Here is a 22,719-nt window from a genome sequence, read left to right as displayed (position 1 = left end):
TTTGTACCTACAACCCTAATGCTGATTTAAAATAAGTTAATGGACATTGTGCGTTATATTTCAATAACTCATATAGAGATGCTTAAGACCTACACGAACAAAAGAATAACATACACAAAGCACCAATTCTCTCCACTAAACCCCTTCTGTCTTATACCAAAAAAAGTATGAGATGCATGTAAATAGCCTTGTTTAATTAGATGCTGTGAGAAAAAAATTATCAGAAGAAAAAAAGTGGGGGATGGTGTCAGACAGTGTAAGTAAGCGTGTATGTACATGGATGGGGGTAAGGGGGATAAGGGCATGCATTCATGATGAGTCTCGGGTCTACATCTAATTGTGATTTCCCAAAAGGGCCAACTATTAGTTTCAAGCTCATTAATTACCCTGTTTCTCAGGAATCATTAATAGTTAAACTTACCACTGTTTTTTTTTTTTTAAACAACCACATTAAGCCCAAGAAATACCAGAAAAAAAGAAAAAAAATCTCATCCCAAAGTTGATTTGGGAACATCCTTTGCTGGGATGTTACGATAGCTGTCAGCACGATCGTCGTGGTAACACTTGCCTCCCGTTCTCGTTGGATCAATCAGATCACACACACGTGACAACCAGACCGCTGTGATGAAGACCATTAAAATCACTCCCAAGGCAGCTGTTGGACCCGGCCTTTTCTTTTAATTGTTTTATTCTTGAGATATTAAAGGGCCTAATGAGCGTGCTCACACCAGTCAAGTCCCTATCTGAGAGTGTATATGCACCTTTAAATGTGTGTTCACATATGTTAGTGTGTGTTTAACATGCTGATGAAACCTCCAGCCATCCACCTGCTGACAACGTGGGGCATAAAAAAATAATTAAGCATAAATAATTAACATGGACCCAGCAGAATAAAGTAGAGTCTACTGCCCTGTGGCGTGGATCAGAGCTGCTGATCCACACAGACAATGGCGTGCTCTTCATTTATTTGCCATAATGATTATGCCGTCCACTTGACTTTGTCTCATTTCAGTTTAATATTGAATCATTAGCGGCCTTTCTCTCCAAATTGTGTCCTCTGGCTCGATTATGCTGAGCTTGCTCTAGGTCTAAACTTTGAAAAGATGGGTCGCGTGTGTAGCGACACAAACTAGCACCATGGTTTGTAAAATTCACACATGAAAATGACACTGATTGCTTGTGGCAAATAAGTAACCACCCTATAAATGTGTATGACTAAAGCTCTGTAATCAGACAGATCTCACTGTGCATTCAGCGAAAGTTTTTAGCGAAAATCGTTCTGTGCTTCCCAAAATTTGAAGCACTGCCTCCAGTGGCCAAAGCTGGAATTTTTGTTAAACGTATGGGCACGTGTGAGCTCCAGTTTCCACAAGGAGGTTTAGCTGCAGACCGGAGATCTCTAAATGGGGGTAGAATCTCCAGAAGTGGGTGGGGTTACTCTAAAAGGGGGCTGTGCCAACTCCAAAAGGGGGTGTTGTTTCCTCTCATGGTTAGGAAAAGGGTTATGTTAGGGGCTCCCAACCCTTTTTGAAGCTCTGTCTGCAGCTATATCCTTCTCAGTTTCTGGGTCAGATGTCCACAGAGTGGCGCCAAAAGTGAGTACTTAGTTTTTAGTTGTAAATGATCTAATACACTAAATGGGAATGCATATTTTACTAACAATATGCCCTAACCCTAATCCTAAACTTAAATCATCAGTAGAGTTGAGAGGGATAATGAATCCTCAAATCATGTTCATCATGGTTTATGTGAATGCAATTGATTCCTGGTTTCCAAGGGAATCTCTGAGGGCCAAGTCATCAGTCGCGCCACAAGATTTGGTAAACTGTCTGATAATGACGGGAAATGCTGCTTCGGTACAATAGGGTCAATGTCAGAGTACCGGAACATTCGGTAGCAACATGTCGATTTCCTGTGTGATCATGTTGCAGTAATACAGAATCTCTTCTCTGCTGTGGTTCAGATAGATCTTACCCTAATTTTAAAATACGTTTACATTATTATATCATACGCTTTGCTATCTTCCACCATTCTGCTAACTTCAACGACCAACCTCTCTCCAAAAACCCCACCCTCCAAAGATATGTCAGCACACACAAATGTGCAAAACAATTTAGAGCCAGAGAACGTTTTTGATTTTGCCCCCTGAGGTTGGATGCGATTTCTCATGACAACTATTTCAGTGATATCTCTAAGGTTGTAGGGACATTTTATGTGTGGTTCTAAGAAAATCTTTTACAGCACCTTTAATCATTTGGTTTATAAGAAAGACAATTTTATGCTTTCCACATGCATTAACATTTAACTGTCCCTTGTGTTTTGGCTTTTAAAAGCTGTGAGGGCCGATCGAATGAGAGGAGGCCGGAACAAGTTTGGCCCCATGTACAAACGAGACCGGGTGCTCAAACAACAGAAGAAAGCCTTGATCCGGGCCAACGGACTCAAGCTAGAAGCCATGACACAAGTCATGCAGACAGTCCCAGCCGACCTCACCATTACCTCTGCCATTCAGAACATCCATTCGGCCTCCAAGGGGCTTCCACTGAGCCACCATCACCACCACCATCACCACCACCACCACAGCTCCTCCAGCGCAGGGCTGCCACCTGCAGACTTTGATCGTAGCCCCTTCGTAACCTCCCCAGTCAGCATGGCCATGCCACCACATGCCGGAGGCTTGCAGGGCTACCAGGCATATGGTCATTTCCAGAGCCGCACCATCAAGTCAGAGTACCCCGACCCCTACACAAGCTCTCCAGAGTCCCTCATGGGCTACCCGTATGTAGAGGCCTATGCTGGTGGATCACCGCCAACTTTCCCCCACCTGGTGGTGGAGCTGCTCAAGTGTGAGCCAGACGAACCACAAGTGCAAGCTAAGATCCTAGCATACCTGCAGCAGGAACAGGCCAGTCGAGGCAAGCATGAAAAACTCAACACCTTTGGCCTAATGTGCAAGATGGCAGACCAGACACTGTTCTCTATTGTAGAATGGGCAAGGAGCAGCATCTTCTTCCGAGAACTGAAGGTATGTGAAACTTAAGGTGGTTAGATAGCCTAAAATACACACCATGGTCTCTATTCTCATATTAAGGACATTTTCAGGCTACACTGCAAAAATTGTTTTCTTACTCATTATTTTTGTCTTGTTTTCTGGGAAAAATATCCAAACATTCTTAAAACAAGATAAATTTACGAGATAAGCAAAATTGCACAAGATACAATGACTTGTTTTCAAAGAATAAATCTGGAATTAAGTTTGGTTTTCTTATTCGATTAGCAATTTTTTTTCTTGTTTTGAAAGAAACAAGAATAGTTAGTTCAATATATACAGTATTCTCTGAAAACAAGTCTTATTACACTGCCTGGCCAAATAAAAAAGTTGCCGTTTGGATTTAAATAAGCTGATACTTAAGAGCCTATGATTGGATAATTATTGCAGTGATTAATATGTTTCAGCTGGCAACAATTCTTTTAACCCTAACTGATGCAGTGTGTAGCTTCTCATTTCTTAAACAACCATGTTGGAAGACGTATCCCGTGTTCATGGAAAAGAACGACAATGCCAAGATTCATCGATAGGCCTGTCACGATAACTACATTTGTTGGACGATATATTGTCCCAGAAATAATTGCGATAAACGATATTATTGTCATTTTAAAACCATTTTATGGTGCTGATATAATGATAAAATAATAGCATAATAATACAAGTATACCCTTTCAATGAGCACTGAACTTTTAATTCTTAATAATATTCAGACATTGGAATCAGAATGTCAAAAAAAAAAAAAGGGGAAGGCCCTGCTCCACCTCCAACTGCGGTTTTTGTTCCCAGCTCGGAAAACTGGATGGGATGGTTATGTTTTAGATGAGCTTTTAGGTTTAGTTGTAGGGCTGGGCGATATGGCTTCAGAAGATCTTGATATTCTTCAGCAAATTGGTGATATTCGATATCTATCTCGATAATTATGTTTTTGCTCTGAAATAGCGTAAGTGGGTTTTTTTTTTGTTTCAATCAGAGGAAACATCATTTTATCTAAAAAGCAACTGTAGCCAAGTAGAATTCATATTTCAAAGGCATTAAATAAAAATCTATTTAAAAATGATGAAGGAATGTTTCCCACAGTTTTTTACTAAATTAACCCAAGGGAGAGTAAAATGTAATAATTTTCATTGATTTGCATGTTTATACTTATGTTTAACAAACAATCATACATGGAAGCTTAATACAAATCTTATTTACCTTCATATAGTTTTACTAAAAAAAAAATATTTGTGAATGAACAAGGTGTGCAAAAACCACTTCACTTATTTTTTCGAAACCAGATGAATATTGCATCATACTAAATTATTACTGTGTGACACGTTCAAGTTTATTATTATAATATAATACTGAATCATTATTATATTCAGGGTAAGATTTGTTAAAGATAAATTAATATATTTCTGTCCTATTTAATTCACGCTAAACTGGGTTTTTTATTTTGAAACTGCAAGTGCAGTCGTGTTTATTTCACCTTCACCAGGAGCTTTTATTATGAAACAGAAATGGCAATGTTTGTTTGACAGTTATGAGTTTCGCATTTTGTGACCACTGTCAAACTCTCCTTTACTGTGTGTAGATTTGTATAATAACTTTACTAATGTTTGGAATTGCGCGAATGCTTGAACCTGCAGTACTTTACAATGCAGATGAACTGCGCACAAACACAAGCCCCCGCGCCTGCGTACTGATCAGCGCGTCACTGGTACATTATGAAGCGCACACATACCATGTTTATCTGTCTTTAATTGCAGCCTTTGACAGTTAAATAATCACAAATGATCATATCTCCGTTTTGATGTTATTTTGATTAATTATACAGCCCGGAAGGATCGTGAAATTAATCTACTGATGCACTCTATGAAACTTAACGGCCAAATAAATGGCTCATTAAAATCATCCCGTTATACACGATATTGTTGAATTTTATATCTTCAGCAAAATCATCGTGATGATATAGTGGGAATTCGATGTGTCGCCCAGCCCTAGTTAGTTGTATTGCCCCTTTTCGTTGACCCGGTTTTTAAACAAATTCGACATACTGGCTCGTTCATTTTAATGTGCTCTACCCTCTCACTCGGCTTAAAGCCAAAATGTTCCCACACCGGAGCTCTGGAATGTGGCTTTGAAACCAAGTCCATTTGGACTTATTCTTCCAAACTTTCCGGCTGGAATTATGCAGTCGTCAGGAAAAACACCTATTAAAACACCTATTAGCCTCAAGTAACATGTAATCTTCACCTGCCACTGTCTGCTCTGTGTGTGTGGAGCTGCCTGAGCCCCGCCTCCGGCTCAGAGAGCGGACGAGAGCACAGACGCAGCGCAACTGGCTAAAATGTTGGTGACATTCATTCTTATGTAAACAAACACAATGGGCAATATCGAGGTCAGCAAAAAATTATCGAGTTCATGTCCATGTATCGTATGATAAGTTGATAACGTAATTATTGTGACAGGCCTATTCATCGGGCTCAAATTGTAACGAATAATTCAGGGAGCATGAGGAATCATTTTCACACATGAATTGGCCACCACAGAGTCCTGACCTTAACCTCCACTGAAAGTCTTTGGGATGTGCTGGAGAAGATTTTACGGAGTGGTTCGACTCTCCTGTCATCAATACAAGATCTCGGCCAAATATTAATGCAACTCTGGACGGAAATAAATGTTGTGACGTTGCATAAAGTTGTCGAAACAATGCCACGACGAATGCATGCCATAATCAAAGCTAAAGGCGGTCCAACTAAATATTAGAGCAGGGGGAGTTCAAAGTATACCAGGGGGCATTGAGTGACAATTAGTAGAGAGGGGGGGGCGTTAAGTTATAAATGGGGGGCATTTATCAAGTTCCTCTTTGCATTAAAACGTTTATCTAGACTTGGAGTATATCAGTTGGTTCTCAATTATACGGGTTGGTCTGCATTTGTACCACGGTTCATCTGATTTTGAAGTCTAGCGGCGCATCTGAAGTATCTGGTTTAGCAGCGTCAAATACACAGGCAGAAGCACAACCTCCGCTAATGCACCTGTATGGCTCTGTAGATGAATACGGCTCAATGGACAAAGCATCGTGAGGCAAAGAAGGTGTGCGTTTTTACTCGCAGACTGGTCTCAAGCTCTTAAATGTGCAGCTCTGCGAGAATCAGCGAGAAGCACGGCATGAGAAGCGGAAACCATTTGAATTCGGCACAGAATTCAACATCACCACCCATGAATTTACTATAGTAACTAACTGTACTTTAGGCAGAAATAGACTGATAATAAATATTATCATACCACTACTTAAGCTCAATTAAATTTGTCATAGGCTACATTAGGGGAGTGAGGGAATATAATATATTTTTGTTACAACTTATAAATATTAATATTTTGTATTTATTGTTTTTAAATTAATCTGGTTTTAAGGATGTTTAGATATTTTTATTGGAAAATAAGACAAAAATACTGATTTAAAAAATGAATTTGGTCCGGATCAGAGTCTTTTTGATGTCAGAGTTGGTTTTCGTTTTGTTGGTGTGAAAGCTGTTTTCCGAACTTGGGTTCAGATCAAGCAATTGAATGAAGTGTGAAAACAGCTTATGAACATTTTGTTGAAAGGAGTTGAATCAGCATAACTTTGTGCATCATAGAACAGATGCCTGTTATCCCAAGATTCAGAATAACCTCAACTTATTTTACCTTAACAAAAGTTTTTAACTAAAACAATACAGGAGTTCAGTGAGTATATGGTTCATACTTATCAAGTCTGCTTAAAATGAGAATATGTTGGTGAAGTTTTGAAAACGTAGTTTAGCTTATGTCTAGCGCAACTCACTTGGAACCATCAGTGTAAGTAGGAATGCGCAACATAACATTACACTAGTTGGACTATTAATATGAATGAAACAAATGTTGCCTTTTGACTGGACAGCTAATTACTTCATAGGTTTCCATAAATAATGGCAGAGTCTCAATATCAAGGCTATTTGTGAAGACTTTTGGGATGGCCTGAAAAATACATTGTGTATGTTATGTATTTCAGATGATTTATTGATACGCAGTGATCTATAATTGACAGTTTACTACACTAGCTGAAGAGGCCTGTCTGGATTCTTCAATTTTTTATTTTCAGTTGTTGTAACCGTTTTTTCACAATACATATCTACCTGACAGAAATATTGATGGGATTGAGAAGACTAAGGTTTTAGTAACTCGTGCATGTCTGCATTCGTGAAAGATTTTGGTCATGAGCATGCTGTATTTTACCTCCACATGACATGTTTTGATATGCCACTGGGAAATCCGACAGCACTAGATTCAAATCATTCATTTTGTGCTCTCAGAACCACTGGCACCTTATTGTTTTCCTCTCATTGCATTCAATAGCTCATGGGAAGTACTAGTACTGCATTTATTTTGAGCAATGTACAGTTTTGAATGTGAAATATATATTGTGAATCAAGGCAAACAGTGCCTCTAAATTTTTTACTTATAATACTAATACTATGGCACTACTTGTTCTAAGCTTTGATTCTTGTGATAGATGTCCATGTTTCTGTCGACATCTGCTTTGAAAGTTTTGATACTGGGATGCGTTTGAAGCCAAAGTAAAGAGTCAGTGACGTCTATGACTTCATTCACACCTATTGTGATTTTACAACAATCGGTGACAGCTAAGTAAAAAAGAAGAAATAAAAATACAGATCGAATAGTTGATCATATGAAAAAAAAAAATGCTGTCATAGCTTCCAGAGAACAATAGGCCGAAGTGTTTTTGCTGTCAACTGTTTTCAGACAGATGCATTTGTTTTCATAAACCTTATCTCCAGGTGTCTTTGCCTTTTCACAGGACGTGTTTTTTCATTTAAACAGTATTGTTTTTAAAAAGAAGAGATTCAGACATAAACCGGGGGCAGTTTTGTATGCATGTGGGTAGCTTTGTACGACACATATGCAGCTGCAAGGTGCTTCATTTTTGTGGTTTTAATTTAGTTTGAATGCTTTTGTTATAAAGCCGAATGGTTACACTCTTCCCTGTGCTCCTACCTATAGAGCTTTATTATTCATTCTCGCGCTCTTTAGCTCAAGCATTCTATTCCCACTTTAGCATGGATTAGCAGTTGTGTATGGCTAATTGCTGTCTGTATTACCTCTAATTGTGTTTGCACTTCACCTTTTGCCATAGTGGAGTAGCTTCCCCTTGATGTTATGACTATTTCTCGCCCTGGCTAATTGTTTTACACAATAGTTGTTAGAGACAAGGGCGTAGCTGTCGAATTTGACATTAGCGGACAAAGCGCGGCAGTGAAGTTGTAATTAGCTAAACTCTCATGTGCTCTCCGTAAATCGCGCAGTGGAGCACTAACGCAAAAAACACAAACAAAAAAAACATAGCACTAGAAACTCTGAACCCACTCCTGACACTAATTAGCGAACACTTGTATAGTTATTGTTACATACTGAGCTTTGTGGTGTTGATGGAGGTTTATCCCGTATAATGTTGTGGTTTAAACAAGCTTCATCAATCAAGTGCTCAGATAAAGGAGGAATATCAAGACAAGAGCTATATATTCAGATTTAATGGAATTGAAATGCAGTAAATGCATGCAGTGAATAGACTCCCCTTACATTCATACATATTTCCTTTATTAAATAGAGATTGCATAATATATAGAAGGCAATTTAAAGCTATTTATTTACATGCGTGGCCTAGGTTTGTTTTTGTATGTCTTTTTCGACATGTTTTGTCAAAAGTGTGTTAGCGTATGTGTTTTAAAATGCTATATATTTCATCTAGCCATGTGCATCATCGCGTGTTTGTCTTTGCGTTTGTGTGTGTAAAGGTGCGTGCCAGTAGCATCCCTGTACAGCTGGTTTGTCATGTATGGGTGGGGGGGGGTGCGGAAACAGATGCAAGCTTCCCAGTGTTTGTATGGACAATATTAGCTGGTATGGACCTGGTGTGCGTGCTTCTCTTCCCCTGGCTCTGTTGCTAGCTGCCCGGCCCATAACATGGAGGGTGATTCACGTCCATAGAGAGCTCACCATTTCATTGTGAACTACAAGCCATTGTTTAACGGATAGGATGCGTGCATTTAGCTTTCCTCAACACACAATGGCATTAAACTGCACAGATTCACCGCAGCATTTACAGTTCTTGTGAGGATTGCATGTCTTTTCTATCCCTATCACAATGTACTTGGGAAAACTTAATCACTGCTGATATTGTGCCACAAACCAAACCCAAATGTACTGCCTAAAATTTAGTCCTCTGAGCTGATAAAAGTCAACAGTGCAAAACTTACAATACCCTGACATGTGGCGCCAATATTTATTTTTATTCTTTCACGGCTGCTCGGGGACTGTTAAGCACGTTTGTTCCCCCTCTTTTTTCTCTTTCTCTCTACAGTGAATTGAATGACAATACCAGGCCTGCCATTAAGTAAAGCACCACTGTATTTGGGCCTTGTTCTCCAACCAGCACCCAGCCGTGAGTCTTATGCTTATTGAAAAAGCAGCTGTATGAGGAGCGAGGAGAGGATATAGGGGAAGTGCTGGGTTGCTGTGGCTGCCCATTGAACTCTGACTCCCTATGTCACTTTCAATGTTACAATGAATGGAGTATAGAGAAGAGCTAGATGGTGACCATTCATTGAGACTACAGGATGTCTGACTGGACTGGGCATTTTCTGTATTTGAATTATTATTTTTATTTAACCTTGGTTAAAACCGTGGTGACTTTATAATAATGATAAAAAGTATTTAAACTAGGGCTGTCAATTTAACACCTTAATTTAATGCAATTAATTATAAAAGAAATACAAACAAATTACTTGCATCTTTGTGTTTTTACAAGCCACATCACAGGGAACAGTCAACTCACATCACCTGAGAGAACAGGACAGATTGCCGAACTAAATTTTGAAATGGATTGCTGTGGACTGTAGGCTTGTTCAATGATATGGGAATAAAAGAAACAAGTATATTGATTTCAAATGCCCCTTTTTGTATTGTCTAATCAATGCTTTACTCATCTGCCGCAATAATGCAATATATTTTAATCTGAATTGTAATATTACAGTATATACAATATATTATATGTATAATTATTTGAGTTATTATGAATTAATTATATTGAATTATATTTATTTGGGGGCCATTTTCAGTGAATAATTATGATCAATTAGATTAATTAATTGGCATGTCATGTAATTATTTAGATTACAACATTTAATCAACTGACAGCCTTAGTTTAAACATTAATTTTGTTTCCTTTTCTTTTTTTGCACTGGTCATATGCTGCTTGCAATTACAAAATAAGGCACAATTACAAAATTCTTTGGAATAACAAAGTACCATACTACTCTTACTACTACTCTTTCTGTAGTATATAGTATGCATACTACACAGTAGGTATACAGTACTTAAAATACCTGTATGATCTACTACACTTGCCGAAATCAGTATACAGTAGAGCGCACTGTGTCAGATACTGCTCGACTTGACCTTCCATTTTCAGTGGAATGAATGAAGCAAAATAAACCGTGATTTTCAACATGGCCCAGTATTTGATTGGACAGCCAAAAGTCAATACATTTTATCCAGAAATGGATTAAAAATGCCCAGATTATAAGTGGATGGCACTTACTGAACTGAACATGAAACAATGTAGTGTACTACTGTTCAAAACGACTATCGTTGCATCATGCATACTTTTTCATATATTATTTTTTTTAAATGGTATGCAGTATGAAGTGTTTACTGCACAGTATTCAGTAAGCATTATGTTTTTACTCCATTCCAAACATAGCCTGCATTATGTATACAGTACTGTGCAAAAGGCTTAGGCACATAAGATGTTTCACACAAACATTTGTCTTAAGATGGTTTTTTATATCTTCAGCTTTATTGTGTCATTAGGAAATAATTAAAGACACTAAATTTTAGACTCACAAACATTCCATTTGCAAATAGAATAGAAGAACAGGGAGCCCTGCAACAGATGGCATTGCCCCCAAAGACACCCCCCCCCCCCCCCCACTGAACATCGAGTCAGTCTGGGATTACATGAAGAGACAGAAACAATTAATCGTTAATTTCGACAGCTCTAATGTATATGTATATAAATTATGTAAAATAATTTTCTATTGGCTTTCACGTGAATAATTTCACCCTCCATTAATATATTTTGTCCCATGCAACATTTTTTTTTTTTTTTTGTTTGTCCAATTTTAGAAGTGCAAGTCAGAGACTGTAATTTCCAGCGGCCCAGGTTTCTGGCATTGCGGTTGTGATCTGTGAACTTGTGCACGATTTATACCCCCGCCCCCCCCTCCCCAATATATTAAATCTCCACATATACTACCAGACCGATCACAGCATCTCCTTCCGCCCTCCCTGCGACTCACCGACTGCCTGAGGTCAAGCCTGTAGACTTCCTGACAAACAGCCTCGGCAGGAGCAGGGCCGTGGCACTCGGGCAGAGATTTGTAACTGTGTCCCTGGTCCACTGAATTTGAATTATTCAGCCTGGACTGTGCGTCGTTTTACATTGCCGTTTGGCGTTGGGGGGGGTGGAGAGGGGTTATTGTCACAGAGGGGAGGGTGGATATGGGGGGTGGGGTAAGGGGGGCCAGACAAGCCCCAGAAGTGGCACCAAGGGCAGGGGTGCGTGGTGAAGGACAGGGGGGGAAACAGGTGGGAGGTTAATGGCCCCTGGACCGGATCCACCAGCCGCTCAGACTTGATATATGGGCTTTGGGCCTGGTGCAGGCATAGGCTTTCAAAGATATATTATTTCATTTGAGACGCAGAATTCTCATCCCTGCATTTGTCCACTGATAGATGATATCCCCTGCCTGGGCGGCAGCCACAATTGGAGATAGCGTGTGAGTTTTTGTTAGGCCTGCTCCTGTACATATTTTCTCTCTCTGTCTCTCTCATTGACCTCTCATATTCTCTTGTCTCTACACTTGGTTGTGGGCAGGTCTTTTGGCAGGCTACTTTTTTTTTTAAGGCTGCTATTTCTGTGGTAACAATATCTGTTTGATCAGGAGAGATGGGCAGCAGGAGAACATCCACAAAGGCCTCTTTTCACTCATAAATAATGCACAAATGGACAAAAAATGCTGTATCTTGTCATGAATTCTGAAAGAATGTGGTGTTTTGGCATATCATAAATATTGCAGCTTCGAAGACCAGTTTTTAGTTCTCCAAAGATACTATAAAAATTAACAATAACATGTACTGTATATTTAAGGTAGATTGGGAGTAGGTTTCCGAGAGAAAATGGTTGTTACTAATTTATATGCAGTCAAGACCGATGTTAAATCATTATAAAGGTTGTTTGCAATTATAGGCTTATTATTTGATGTTGCCAGACTTTTGTCTAGAGTTTAGTTTGGTCCACTTTGTTGCTGATTGTGGTCAAGAACCACCTACTTAGTCTGATCGACATGTAAAGCAACCAACCAGTTCGTTTTGTTTTACATATCATTTAGGGATGGGTAAATCTGAAATTGATGATACCTCAATAACAGACAGGTATGAAAAACTTCCGTCCAAAAGTATTGAACATTTCCCATAAAAATCAGAAACAGAGAATAAACAGTACTTTGCATTTAAGAAGTTGCATTTAAAGGAATTTTCCGGGTTCAATACAAGTTAAGCTCAGTCGACAGCATTCGTGGCATAATGTTAATTACCACCAAAAAATAATTGATTGATGAAATCATGTTTACACAAATAATGTTTAAATCTTGTTTATGTTTATGGACTGGGTCCATTCACTTCCACAGTAAGTGCCTTACTGTAACTGCGGTTTTTGTTTCTTTTAGTTAAACGAGGGACGAGTTGAAATATTTTTTGTGGTAATCAACATTGTGGTACTCTTAAGACAGTCTCTCTCTTTTTTTCGCCCTAAAAAATGCATCCTGTACCCCTGAGACTGTACCGGGCGGAGGAAGGAAGTGCGTACACTTGTTAAAAGGAGAGATTTAGGGTCCAAACTCCCCTTAGGGCCTGTGGGCGACCCCAGGGAGGGGTTGAAGCAGTCGGAGAAGAGTCTGTTCATCCACTTGTTGCTTTGATGAGGGATAAAAGCCTGTCATGAACTTCTAGTTCCTGCCCAAGAGCTGATGGACTCATACCGCTTCTTCCATTCCTCCATCCTGCACTTTGAAATGGGAAAAAAGAAAGAGAAATATAGAAATGTATTTTCTTTTTCTTATCTTTTCAGTGGCTTGAGCATTTGTAAGCACTTTGCTCTCCAGAAGGGGACAAATGTTTGATATTATCTTGTGGTGATTAAGGTAAAAGCCTTTTTTATTGGCTGCACTGGTTGCTTGTTAAAACCAGGATGTAGAGTGACGCTACGAACCAGCCCAAAACACCCCAATAAGACCCAAGCCGACAGCAGACAAACTGCACCGAAGAGGCTGATTTAACGACAAACAAGCTCACAAATCAACTCAATCAGCATTTCACCCCTTACGTTTTAGTTGAAAAGAAAAAACACCTGCACATATTCCCTCATACAGTAAGAGCAAATAGTGACTTTTAACAGAAGCCGCATTTTGTACAAGAACTTTAATATCAACCTTGTATTTTAAGTGCAACAATACCAAAATTGTTCAGATGAACAGTTTCTTTAAATTTGTGGTTTATCTCAGATTGTACAGTTGCTGTAAATGCCATTAAAACAGGAAAAAAAGTGTTTTCTATAGCACAGAACTAATAAAACCAAGAACATGAGTTGTATTCCCAAGGAACCCACAAACTATTAAAAAAAGGTTTATCTTGAATGCAAAGTCACTTTGGAAGCGCTTACTGAATGTAATGTATATAGGTTTTTCTCTTGGGTTTAAAGGAATATTCCGGGTTTAATCGACAGCATTTGTGGCATAATGTTGATTACCACCAAAAATAATTTCAAAAAAGCAAAAATCGAGGTGACAGTGAGGCACTTACAATGGAAGTGAATGGGGCCAATTTTTGGAGGACAGCAATGTGAAGCTTATAATTTTATAAATCACTTCTGTTAAATCTTGTGTATTATTTAAAACGTTGTACATTTGTACTTTTTGTTGATTGAGTGTAACTAGTATTGAACCCTGAATATTCCTTTAATGGTATTCAGCGTAACGCTACCACATTTGACTAAAATCATTGACATCAAGCGTCACAAATATCAGTCAGGTTTTAGCCTTTTCCTCTCTACACATATTCTCTTCAACCCCTGTACACCTTGTAAATTACATTTGCAAAGCAGCTGTAATTTTGCACCTGTTTTACTTAATGGGCTTAGAAACAAATCCATAAAATGCAAGTGCCATCTAAAAGTTAAACTTTTATGTGCATGTTCACTTTCAACTCGTTGAACTTGTATATTTTTTCCCCCCATTCAGATCTGCTGTTGTTCTGTCCTTCAGTGTTTAATTAACTTGTAGTAATCAGCACAGGGTTGAGGTTTCTAATGCCTTGCAGCCTTACTTTCTGTCAACAGTTGTCTTGGACATCTATTTTTGCTTCTTATTTACAGCTGTCTATTCTGGATGTGCTGAAAGGTCCCGAAGACAATAGATAAGGACTGTGGTCAGAAAGACAGGGAGCATGCAGGCTAGGCTTACACTTATATTTAACTGTACTGTGTGAGTGGATTTGTTCCCGATGAATGGCATGTGCAATTCAGCTGGATAACATTATACGCAGTTAGGAAGAAATGTTCGCCAAGGCGTCAAGAAGACAAAGCCACCTGTTCATTAAACTTGCTTATATTTAAAATTTCTGCTTCAATGTAGGTTAAATCTCAGACATTGGCAGTACCTGCCACTTTTAAACGTTTCCAAACACATTACGTTACAGTGATCATAACTTTTAGAAAAGTTTTTGTAATAACATTCTTTCTTAATCTTGACCTCCTGACGAAGATGAAAAGAAAGTTTTCACGATTTCTGAACTATAGTAGAGGAAAATATTTCAAATTCACACCAGACGAACACTCGAGGCAGGACAAGTAACTGACATGTTGACAGAGGTTTTAAAACTCGAGAGCATTGTGTTACAGTGGTGTAATGCCAAAAATGGCAGGTCGTGCTAGACGGCAGGGACGTAATGCGTCTCTGAAATTGTGTGAGCAGGCAGTGGACTTTGAATTCTTTCTTTACCTGTTAAAAACTCATATTGTAAGGCTTAATAAAGGAGGGTGGTCTGCAGCTGGACGCGTGAGACATTTTGGCATGAGATCCATCCAGTGTTATACACTGTCTTTTTGTTAGACTTAATACCAATGTGACACATTACAAAGTCTTTGGCTCAAACTCAGAGTCATAATCAGTCTCTGATTATTACAAAAGGTGACTTTTACCATGGCAAAATGTCATCTCAACGAAAATGAACTATATGATGATCTATTTATTGAAATGTATTCTTTTTGTATTGCATTTTTTTTTCTTCAGTTCTATGTTAGTTTGATTCTTCTGCATATTAAGCTTGCAAATAAAAATAAAAACGTCCTACAGTCAACTTTATATAAATTTTTTTTTTTACTCTGGAATACTTGATTCTGATTCGTCAATCACGTATTCTGCAGTCCAATATTTTTTTATAATGACCCTTTAAACTGTATAATTTACCATTGTCCCAGACAACCAATTTCCTTCATAGCTGTGTTAGTTTTGTGTTTCAAATATCACTCCATGCTCTCTTTTCACATAATAAAATAATTTCAACTTCAATATTTCATGTACATTTAGTTATTTACTTTGTTAGCAGCCATGAATTAAGTAGGATAATGTACAGTCAGCCATCCATTTTCACAAAATAAAAGACCTGACCTTATTTTGCAATAAGGATCAATGATGTGATGCTTATTTTTTGTTTGTTATTCAATAATACATCAAAAGTGCAATTTACACAAAACAATTACATTAATACACCTCTTCTATGATGAACATGTTTTCAGTTACTGAGTTCAAAGTCATTTTGCCATTTTTTCTGGGGCTTCAAGTAAAAAATGTCATGTGGTGTAACCGTCCAGAGACAGTAAAAAAAAAAAGTCTCATTAACAGCGGAAATTATTGATTTTTTTTTTATTATTTATTTATTTTTGGCATGAGTACCCAGAATAATCTTTTATTTTTATGTATATAAAAAAAAAAGAAATAAAAAAGAAGTAAAACTATTTAATATATATAAACTTTTGTCTACCAAATCAAAGTCATGTGGTGTAACCAAAGTGTAGGTTGCCATTTCATTGTCCTCTGACAAACAAAAACAAACAGATTTTTGCCTAATTATTTATATATATATATATATATATATATTTGTAAAATAAAATAAAAATTCCCATGAAAATTTTTTGAAAACTTTTTTGAAATTAATGATTAAAGGAATATTCCGGGTTGAGTACAAGTAAAGCTCAATCGGCAGCATTTGTGGCATGATTTTGATAAACGCAAAAAATAATTCTGACTTGTCTCTCCTTTTCTTAAAAAAAAGAAAAGAAAAAATCAAGGGTTACAGATGGAAATGCACTTACAATGGAAATTAATGGGGCCAGTCTTTGGAGGGTTTGAAGGCAGAAATGTGAAGTTTATAATTTTATAAATGCGCACATTTATTCTTCTGTTAAACTTGTGTATTATTTGAACAAGTTTTTTTAATCATAATTTTTACAGGGTTTACGCCGTTACCTTGTCATGGCAACAGAGTTGTAAAATTGGATATGAATTTACACAGAAAAGAATAGTGAGTGATTTTATCACACTAAAATCATGTTAACATGCATATTGATTACGTCTTGTGGCTATTCTTTTAATACAGTGAGTATTTTAACATTTACGTATTGGCTAGAATTCATTCTTTTTCATTGTGAATGCATCACTGGAACCCAGATTTTTGCTTTTTTTTAAAGAAAAGGAGGGAAGAGTTGAAATAATTTTTGTGGTAATCAATATTATGCCACAAATGCTGTTGATTGAGCTTACCTTGTATTGAACCTAGAATTTTTGTACACTCAGAAAGTTATGTATTCAAGGTGCAATAAAAGTATTTAATACCTTTTACTTGATAGTTACACCACATTAAATGTATAAAGTCATTAAATCATTCTTATTTTTTATTTATTATACTATAAATGTATAGTATTATAGAAAATACTATAAATGTTTTTCAAAAATGTATGAAACCAAATTGAACGCAAATATAACATTTCTAACTTGACACGTGTTTTAAAAAAATCTAATTTTTATTGCCTCCGACAACCTTATATGTCAATGACCCATAATGACCAACAGACTGTGCATTATCCCTCACATATTATACTGTTAATTTATTTCATTACTCCTATGATATTTAAATGAATACAGAGTTACTCCTTTAGTGCCGTGAAACGCATTGGTACATAAATACTCTAAAAGCTACTTTAAATGGGGTCCTGTACTTAAAATGAATGAACCACCTGAATCTAAATGTTATTTGAGAGATCAGGTCTTTTCTGCCTCAGTAAGAACAGATGATGTCGAGGCATGATGTTGTTACTAATGGGGATGCGTTAGTACTATTAAGGACAAGAACAGACAGACTCGCACGCATAAAGCCACTCTGGTAGGCGACTGCTTCTTCCAGCTAAATAATACAGGAGTCTACCTGAAACCATTTCCCAACAGAGCCAATCAAGACTAATTTCCTGTTGTCTGTCAGAGTGTCACACAAAAGCCATAAATATTGACAGCTGTCGCCAATAAGACGGCCTTAAATTGTAGAATTGAGAGGAAAATACGGCATGGGGGGAGTAAAATCAAATAAAAATGCAGCGATCATTCTAAACACAATGTGTGTGTGTACCTTGCAAATTGAGAACGTCAATTGATTCCGGCTTGAAACGCCATATAGAACTCATTGTGGATTTGGAGAGCATTATTTTCTCACTGAGCTGCAGACAGGGGGTTGGGGGTAAAGTAGCATAGTGTGTGGTACTTCAGAGCGCTTTCCCTCCCATGACTTCATGTATATTAGGAGACTAATGTTCAGCTGAATAATTGATCAGGTCTGCTCTGTGTTTTTTATAATTAGTTGATAGCTTCTTAGCTTTAAGCCCTCTGATCCACTGGAATAGTCTTGTTTTTACTCTCTTTTTCCACCCCTTTTTATTTGAAACTGTTGTTTTGAGCTCAGATGGACTTGAGGTGTACTGATAAATGTCCCAAGGTTCAGTAAAGAAAAGAAAGCTTTTTGTTTTCTTTTTTTCTCATAACCTAATTTCATCATTCCATTCTCTCTGGATTTTGGTGTTGCTCAAGAGGCTTATTAGAGTTTTGCTAAGCATGCAGACAAAAAAAAAAAATAGTCTTACAGTTTTATTGTATTTGATTCTCTGCTAAATTAGACTTTATGATAGGCCCTCACTTTAATGCTCATGAATGTATTAATATAATCAGTCAAGAGTGTGATTTGTAGGAGAGGCAGCATAATCATCATAAGATAATCATGAACAGTGTGAGAAAATGTTTAAGCAAACAGTTCCAGTTCTAAATTCTGATTAGCTGAGACACACTCAAAGCCATTGTAAAATATCTGATATTTATATAACTGTGACAGCACATCAATTGAATTATATATTAATGTGCTAAGTTCTTTAACCAGACAGATCACTCTGTGAATTCGGCATCAGTAGGTCGAAAGTTTTGCTGCTGAAATCAGACTGTGTTTGCCAACATTTCAGCCACTGCCCTTCAGTGTTGTTGAATATATGGGCACATATGAGCTCCAATTTCTGATTGAAATGTCCACAGAGGGGTGCCAAAAGCGAGTAGTATTTTAAGTTGTAAATTATGTAATGCAGTGAACAGGAATGTATATTTTTTAACACTACTCCCTAACCCAAACCTCAACCCAAAACCTAACCAGCAGTGGGGTATAAGTAAAAATTTTCAGCAAAAATGCAACCTCTGAATCGTGTTCACCATTGTTTCTGTTATCATGATTACTTCCTGGTTCCCACAGGACCAGAACATGTGTCTCTGATACTGCTCGCGCAACCTGCTATCAGAAGCATTAGAGGGAAATGTTTCATGCTTGAATTGATGCAGAAATGTCTGATGTGGGATTACGCTTTTCTGTAATTTAGATGAATGGGGTTGATTTCAGGGTACATGAACTTTCGGTAGCAACAAGTCGATTTCCTGTTGGTAAAACAGCTTATTTAGTTTATTGTACTGCTGTCAGCCGATTAAAATTTGTAATCGTGATTAATCATAATTTTTCACAGTTAATCGTGATTAATCGCAGATTTTGAAAATGCTGAAATTTTACAAATTTTCCTGTCAGAATGCACTTTTGCAAAACAATATGTAACAATATAATGCTTTATAAACATTTTCCAAATAAAGCCTTCCACAGTATAAAGATAGAAACGCACTAAAAAAGCACCAATTCAAGTTTCATTAAACATTTCCCAAAGTCTAATTGGGAGTTTGACTAATTAAAAGAACTAGTCCCCACGTAGGTTGGATTTTCATTGCAATGGGCATTAAATCTTAAACTCTTATTCTCAACAGACTGTGGCTATCTGCTTTGCTACAGCAATTGTAAAGCCATATTCACGGTTCGCGTCAGGGCGTCAACACCAGCATCAAGCGCCGCTTTGAGCTCCACATGAAAAGCGCTTGCAAAAAACATCTTGTTCTGCATTTTTATGATAGTTAAGACTTGACGTGCTTCTGTGGTAATTATATTGCGCATTACAGAGGTTGTAAAGTACTTGATTTATATCTCAAGTCCCATCTGGGCTTGTTTTGTACAACAGATAGCATTAAGAGGTCCTTTCCCCATCATTTGTTCACTGACACGACTGTTGTGTGTGTGTTTTGTGGTGTGTGCATCAGTGTAATGACTCCGGGCATATGCATCGCAAAGTTTCTGCCCTTACGCTTTAATAACTGTAATTAATTAATTAATTGCATGAGTTAATGACTTAACTTTGACAGCTCTAGTTTATTGTGATTGTAAATAATTATTTATTGAACATTGGTATCTTTTATCATATTGTTGTTGCTGCTGTTTTAGAAAAACTTTAAGTTTCAACAACAAAAACACCTCTTAACCATAGTAAAATCACTGTAACACACTGCAGCTAGTGGCTTATTGCTTTATTGTAAATCAGATAGTTCTGACTTTTGAATTCTGTCTAACTTTTAAATTCTGATTGGATGAGCCATATTCAAAGCTGTTGTAAAATGTAATGCACATCGACGACTGTGCATTCTGTAATAAAGCGACAAATTGCTATGTTGTTTGGCAGTCATATACAATCTATGGTTAGGCCACTGAATAATATTAATTTCTTTAAGATTATTATTATTCTTAATATATATTTATTGAACATTGATGTTAAGGAGGTTCCGTTTCGTGTCATGCCTCAGAACACCCCTTACCCGGGGTAAAATCAATGTAACACATGGCCTCTCATGGCTTATTGCTTTATTAATTACAGTAGTTTCCTAGCTGAGTATTTGGCCACGTTGTATATTCCTTAGAAATATTCTAATATATATACAAATATTACAAAGTCAAATAGAGACTTGAGGATGTTTCAATTTCAATTTTTGGGTTTGTATGGGAGAAGTATAGCTGCAGGCATAGCTCCAAAAAGGGGCATGAGCTCCAAATTGCCACTGAAGATATAGGGAGCCCCTAACCTAACTCTTTCCCTAACCTTAACAGTGAGTGGAAGTGACGTCCCCTTTTGGAGTTGGCGCAACCCCCTTTTGGAGTAACCACGCTTCATTTGGAGCAATCAAACCCTGAGTATTTCACATGTCAAGATTCACACTCGGGAGAGTGTTAATGTGGTCACAGTGGGAACTGATCAATCTCCATTCCTCTTCTCAATCGATCATACACCTCCCCTAACCCTGTCTTAACAGCCAGCCACTCTGCCGAGTTGCTCCGTGTCCGCTTGCTAGCCTTGGACGAGTCCCAAACCTGCTCACCTGCACACTAACACATGAATTATGGGCATCTGTTTATCCCCCCCTCGCACAGAAGCTCAAAGAGAGAATACCGTGAGGTCTGCTCAGATATAGCTTGTACAAGGAATGCAAATGTTTTCCCAAAGATATTTTATGATGTCTCAATTTACATTGCTGTCAGGAATACTGTGAAAGCATACATAATCTATGTGTCCCATGGACAGGGGCGTAACAAAATCACTGGGACAAGATTACGGCATGAATAGATTTCATTGCTGTGAATTCATTTGAACTACCTTCAGCCTCCCTTAGACTGGTGTACGTATTAAATATATAGGCTAATAACAACACTGTACATTGTTAAACTCCCACAACACACTCTCCCCAATACCACGTCTTTCTCTAAGCTATAACCCATATGAAACAACATCTAACTCAAAAATAAGTCCAGAGAGAGAGAGAGCGAGAGAGAGAGAGAGAGAGAGAGATGACAGGCAGCTCTCTCAGAGGAGCACAGGTATGAAGCAATGCGCCCGCAGCGGCTGTTGGCCACCTGCTCAAAGTCCCAGCATGCTTATCAGAGATGTGGCAGCACAGAGCAGGAGAGCAAACAGAGGCCCTGCCATGACAAACAAGCCAGGAGATTTCCACAAGATTGGGGAAAAGCGAGGCCAAATAAGCCAGGCCTTCCAGTCTCGTGCATCCAGAGCACATTAGACCAGCTCCCACGGGACATCTGAAGAGGAAGGCAGAATGTGACACCTCAGCACAGATTGTTAGCACTTCCTCTGGGGATTCTGGGACGCTTAGATGCTCTCCCTTGAGTTTAACTGTACATTTATAGCTTTCCAAATAGGCTGTATTAGTGTAGGGAATCTATTGTCGGATTATCAAAATTACATATTAATATCACTCTATGAATGGGTACTTGACTTGAAATAGTTCTGGAAAGTTGACCTGTCCTTTGGTGGGACATGTTAATGTTTTTGAGACGTTACAAACATTACATCAGAAATTAGCATAATTAATTCAAAGTAATTGCCAGAATCACTGCCAACCATGTTAAAATATAATTATACCTTATAAATTCTGAATCTAAGTACTGATTACAATTGTCCCATGTCTGCCAAACATGTTGAGTGGTCCAAACATCATCTGCAGCCTGAAACTGAACTTTTGGTTGGATTTTAGAGTGTGAATATTCTTAGCTGGATAGAGAGTTATAGGATTCTCCCTTGCTCCCTGTTTAGTGAATGACTTAACCTCCAGTGTTCTGTCTGTCTGTACTGGTCTCAGAACAGTTCGAAATGCAACTTATTTACATCATAACTGCATATAAAGCCTCTGAAAGCTACATTTTTCAGCTTTTGGATGAAGCTGTTGATTTTCCATGTAAAATTGCACAGTGAATATAGGATTTCTAATGAAAACCTTGTGGTAAAATGCAAATGTATTTCTCCCCTTTATCTCATATAATTTTTTATAAAAATTAGTAAGCTTAATGTAGTTCCCAATAAAACATGGTCAAAATGGACCAACAGAAGGGAAGACAGCGGAATTGTGCATACCAGCACATGAACAGATGGTCCACTGAAGACATCTTAAAGCCCACTGCCTGACAGCACCATTGATGTGTACTTCAAACCTCACCTACAGTTTCCCAACCAGCCACACTGATCCACATCCAAAAGGTCAAAAGATTTCGGATGGGATTTATTTCCTTTTTTC

At 37.9% G+C, this 22,719-nt stretch overlaps 1 protein-coding gene across 2 annotated transcripts in view; it reads left to right on the top strand.

Annotated features, from left to right (window-relative positions):
• The window catches only part of nr5a2 (nuclear receptor subfamily 5, group A, member 2), a 64,214-nt gene that overhangs the window by 10,285 nt on the left and 31,210 nt on the right, over nt 1-22,719 (top strand). For both annotated transcript variants that reach the window (XM_051694028.1, XM_051694029.1), the window contains exon 4: nt 2,334-3,025. In XM_051694028.1, coding sequence (XP_051549988.1) covers nt 2,334-3,025 — 692 coding nt within the window. The remainder of the gene's footprint in view (nt 1-2,333; nt 3,026-22,719) is intronic.

Source organism: Myxocyprinus asiaticus, chromosome 49, assembly GCF_019703515.2.
Source record: "Myxocyprinus asiaticus isolate MX2 ecotype Aquarium Trade chromosome 49, UBuf_Myxa_2, whole genome shotgun sequence".
NCBI classification, from domain to species: Eukaryota; Metazoa; Chordata; class Actinopteri; order Cypriniformes; family Catostomidae; genus Myxocyprinus; species Myxocyprinus asiaticus.
Note: the sequence above shows the minus strand (reverse complement) of the source record. Positions and strands in the feature narration are given on the sequence as shown.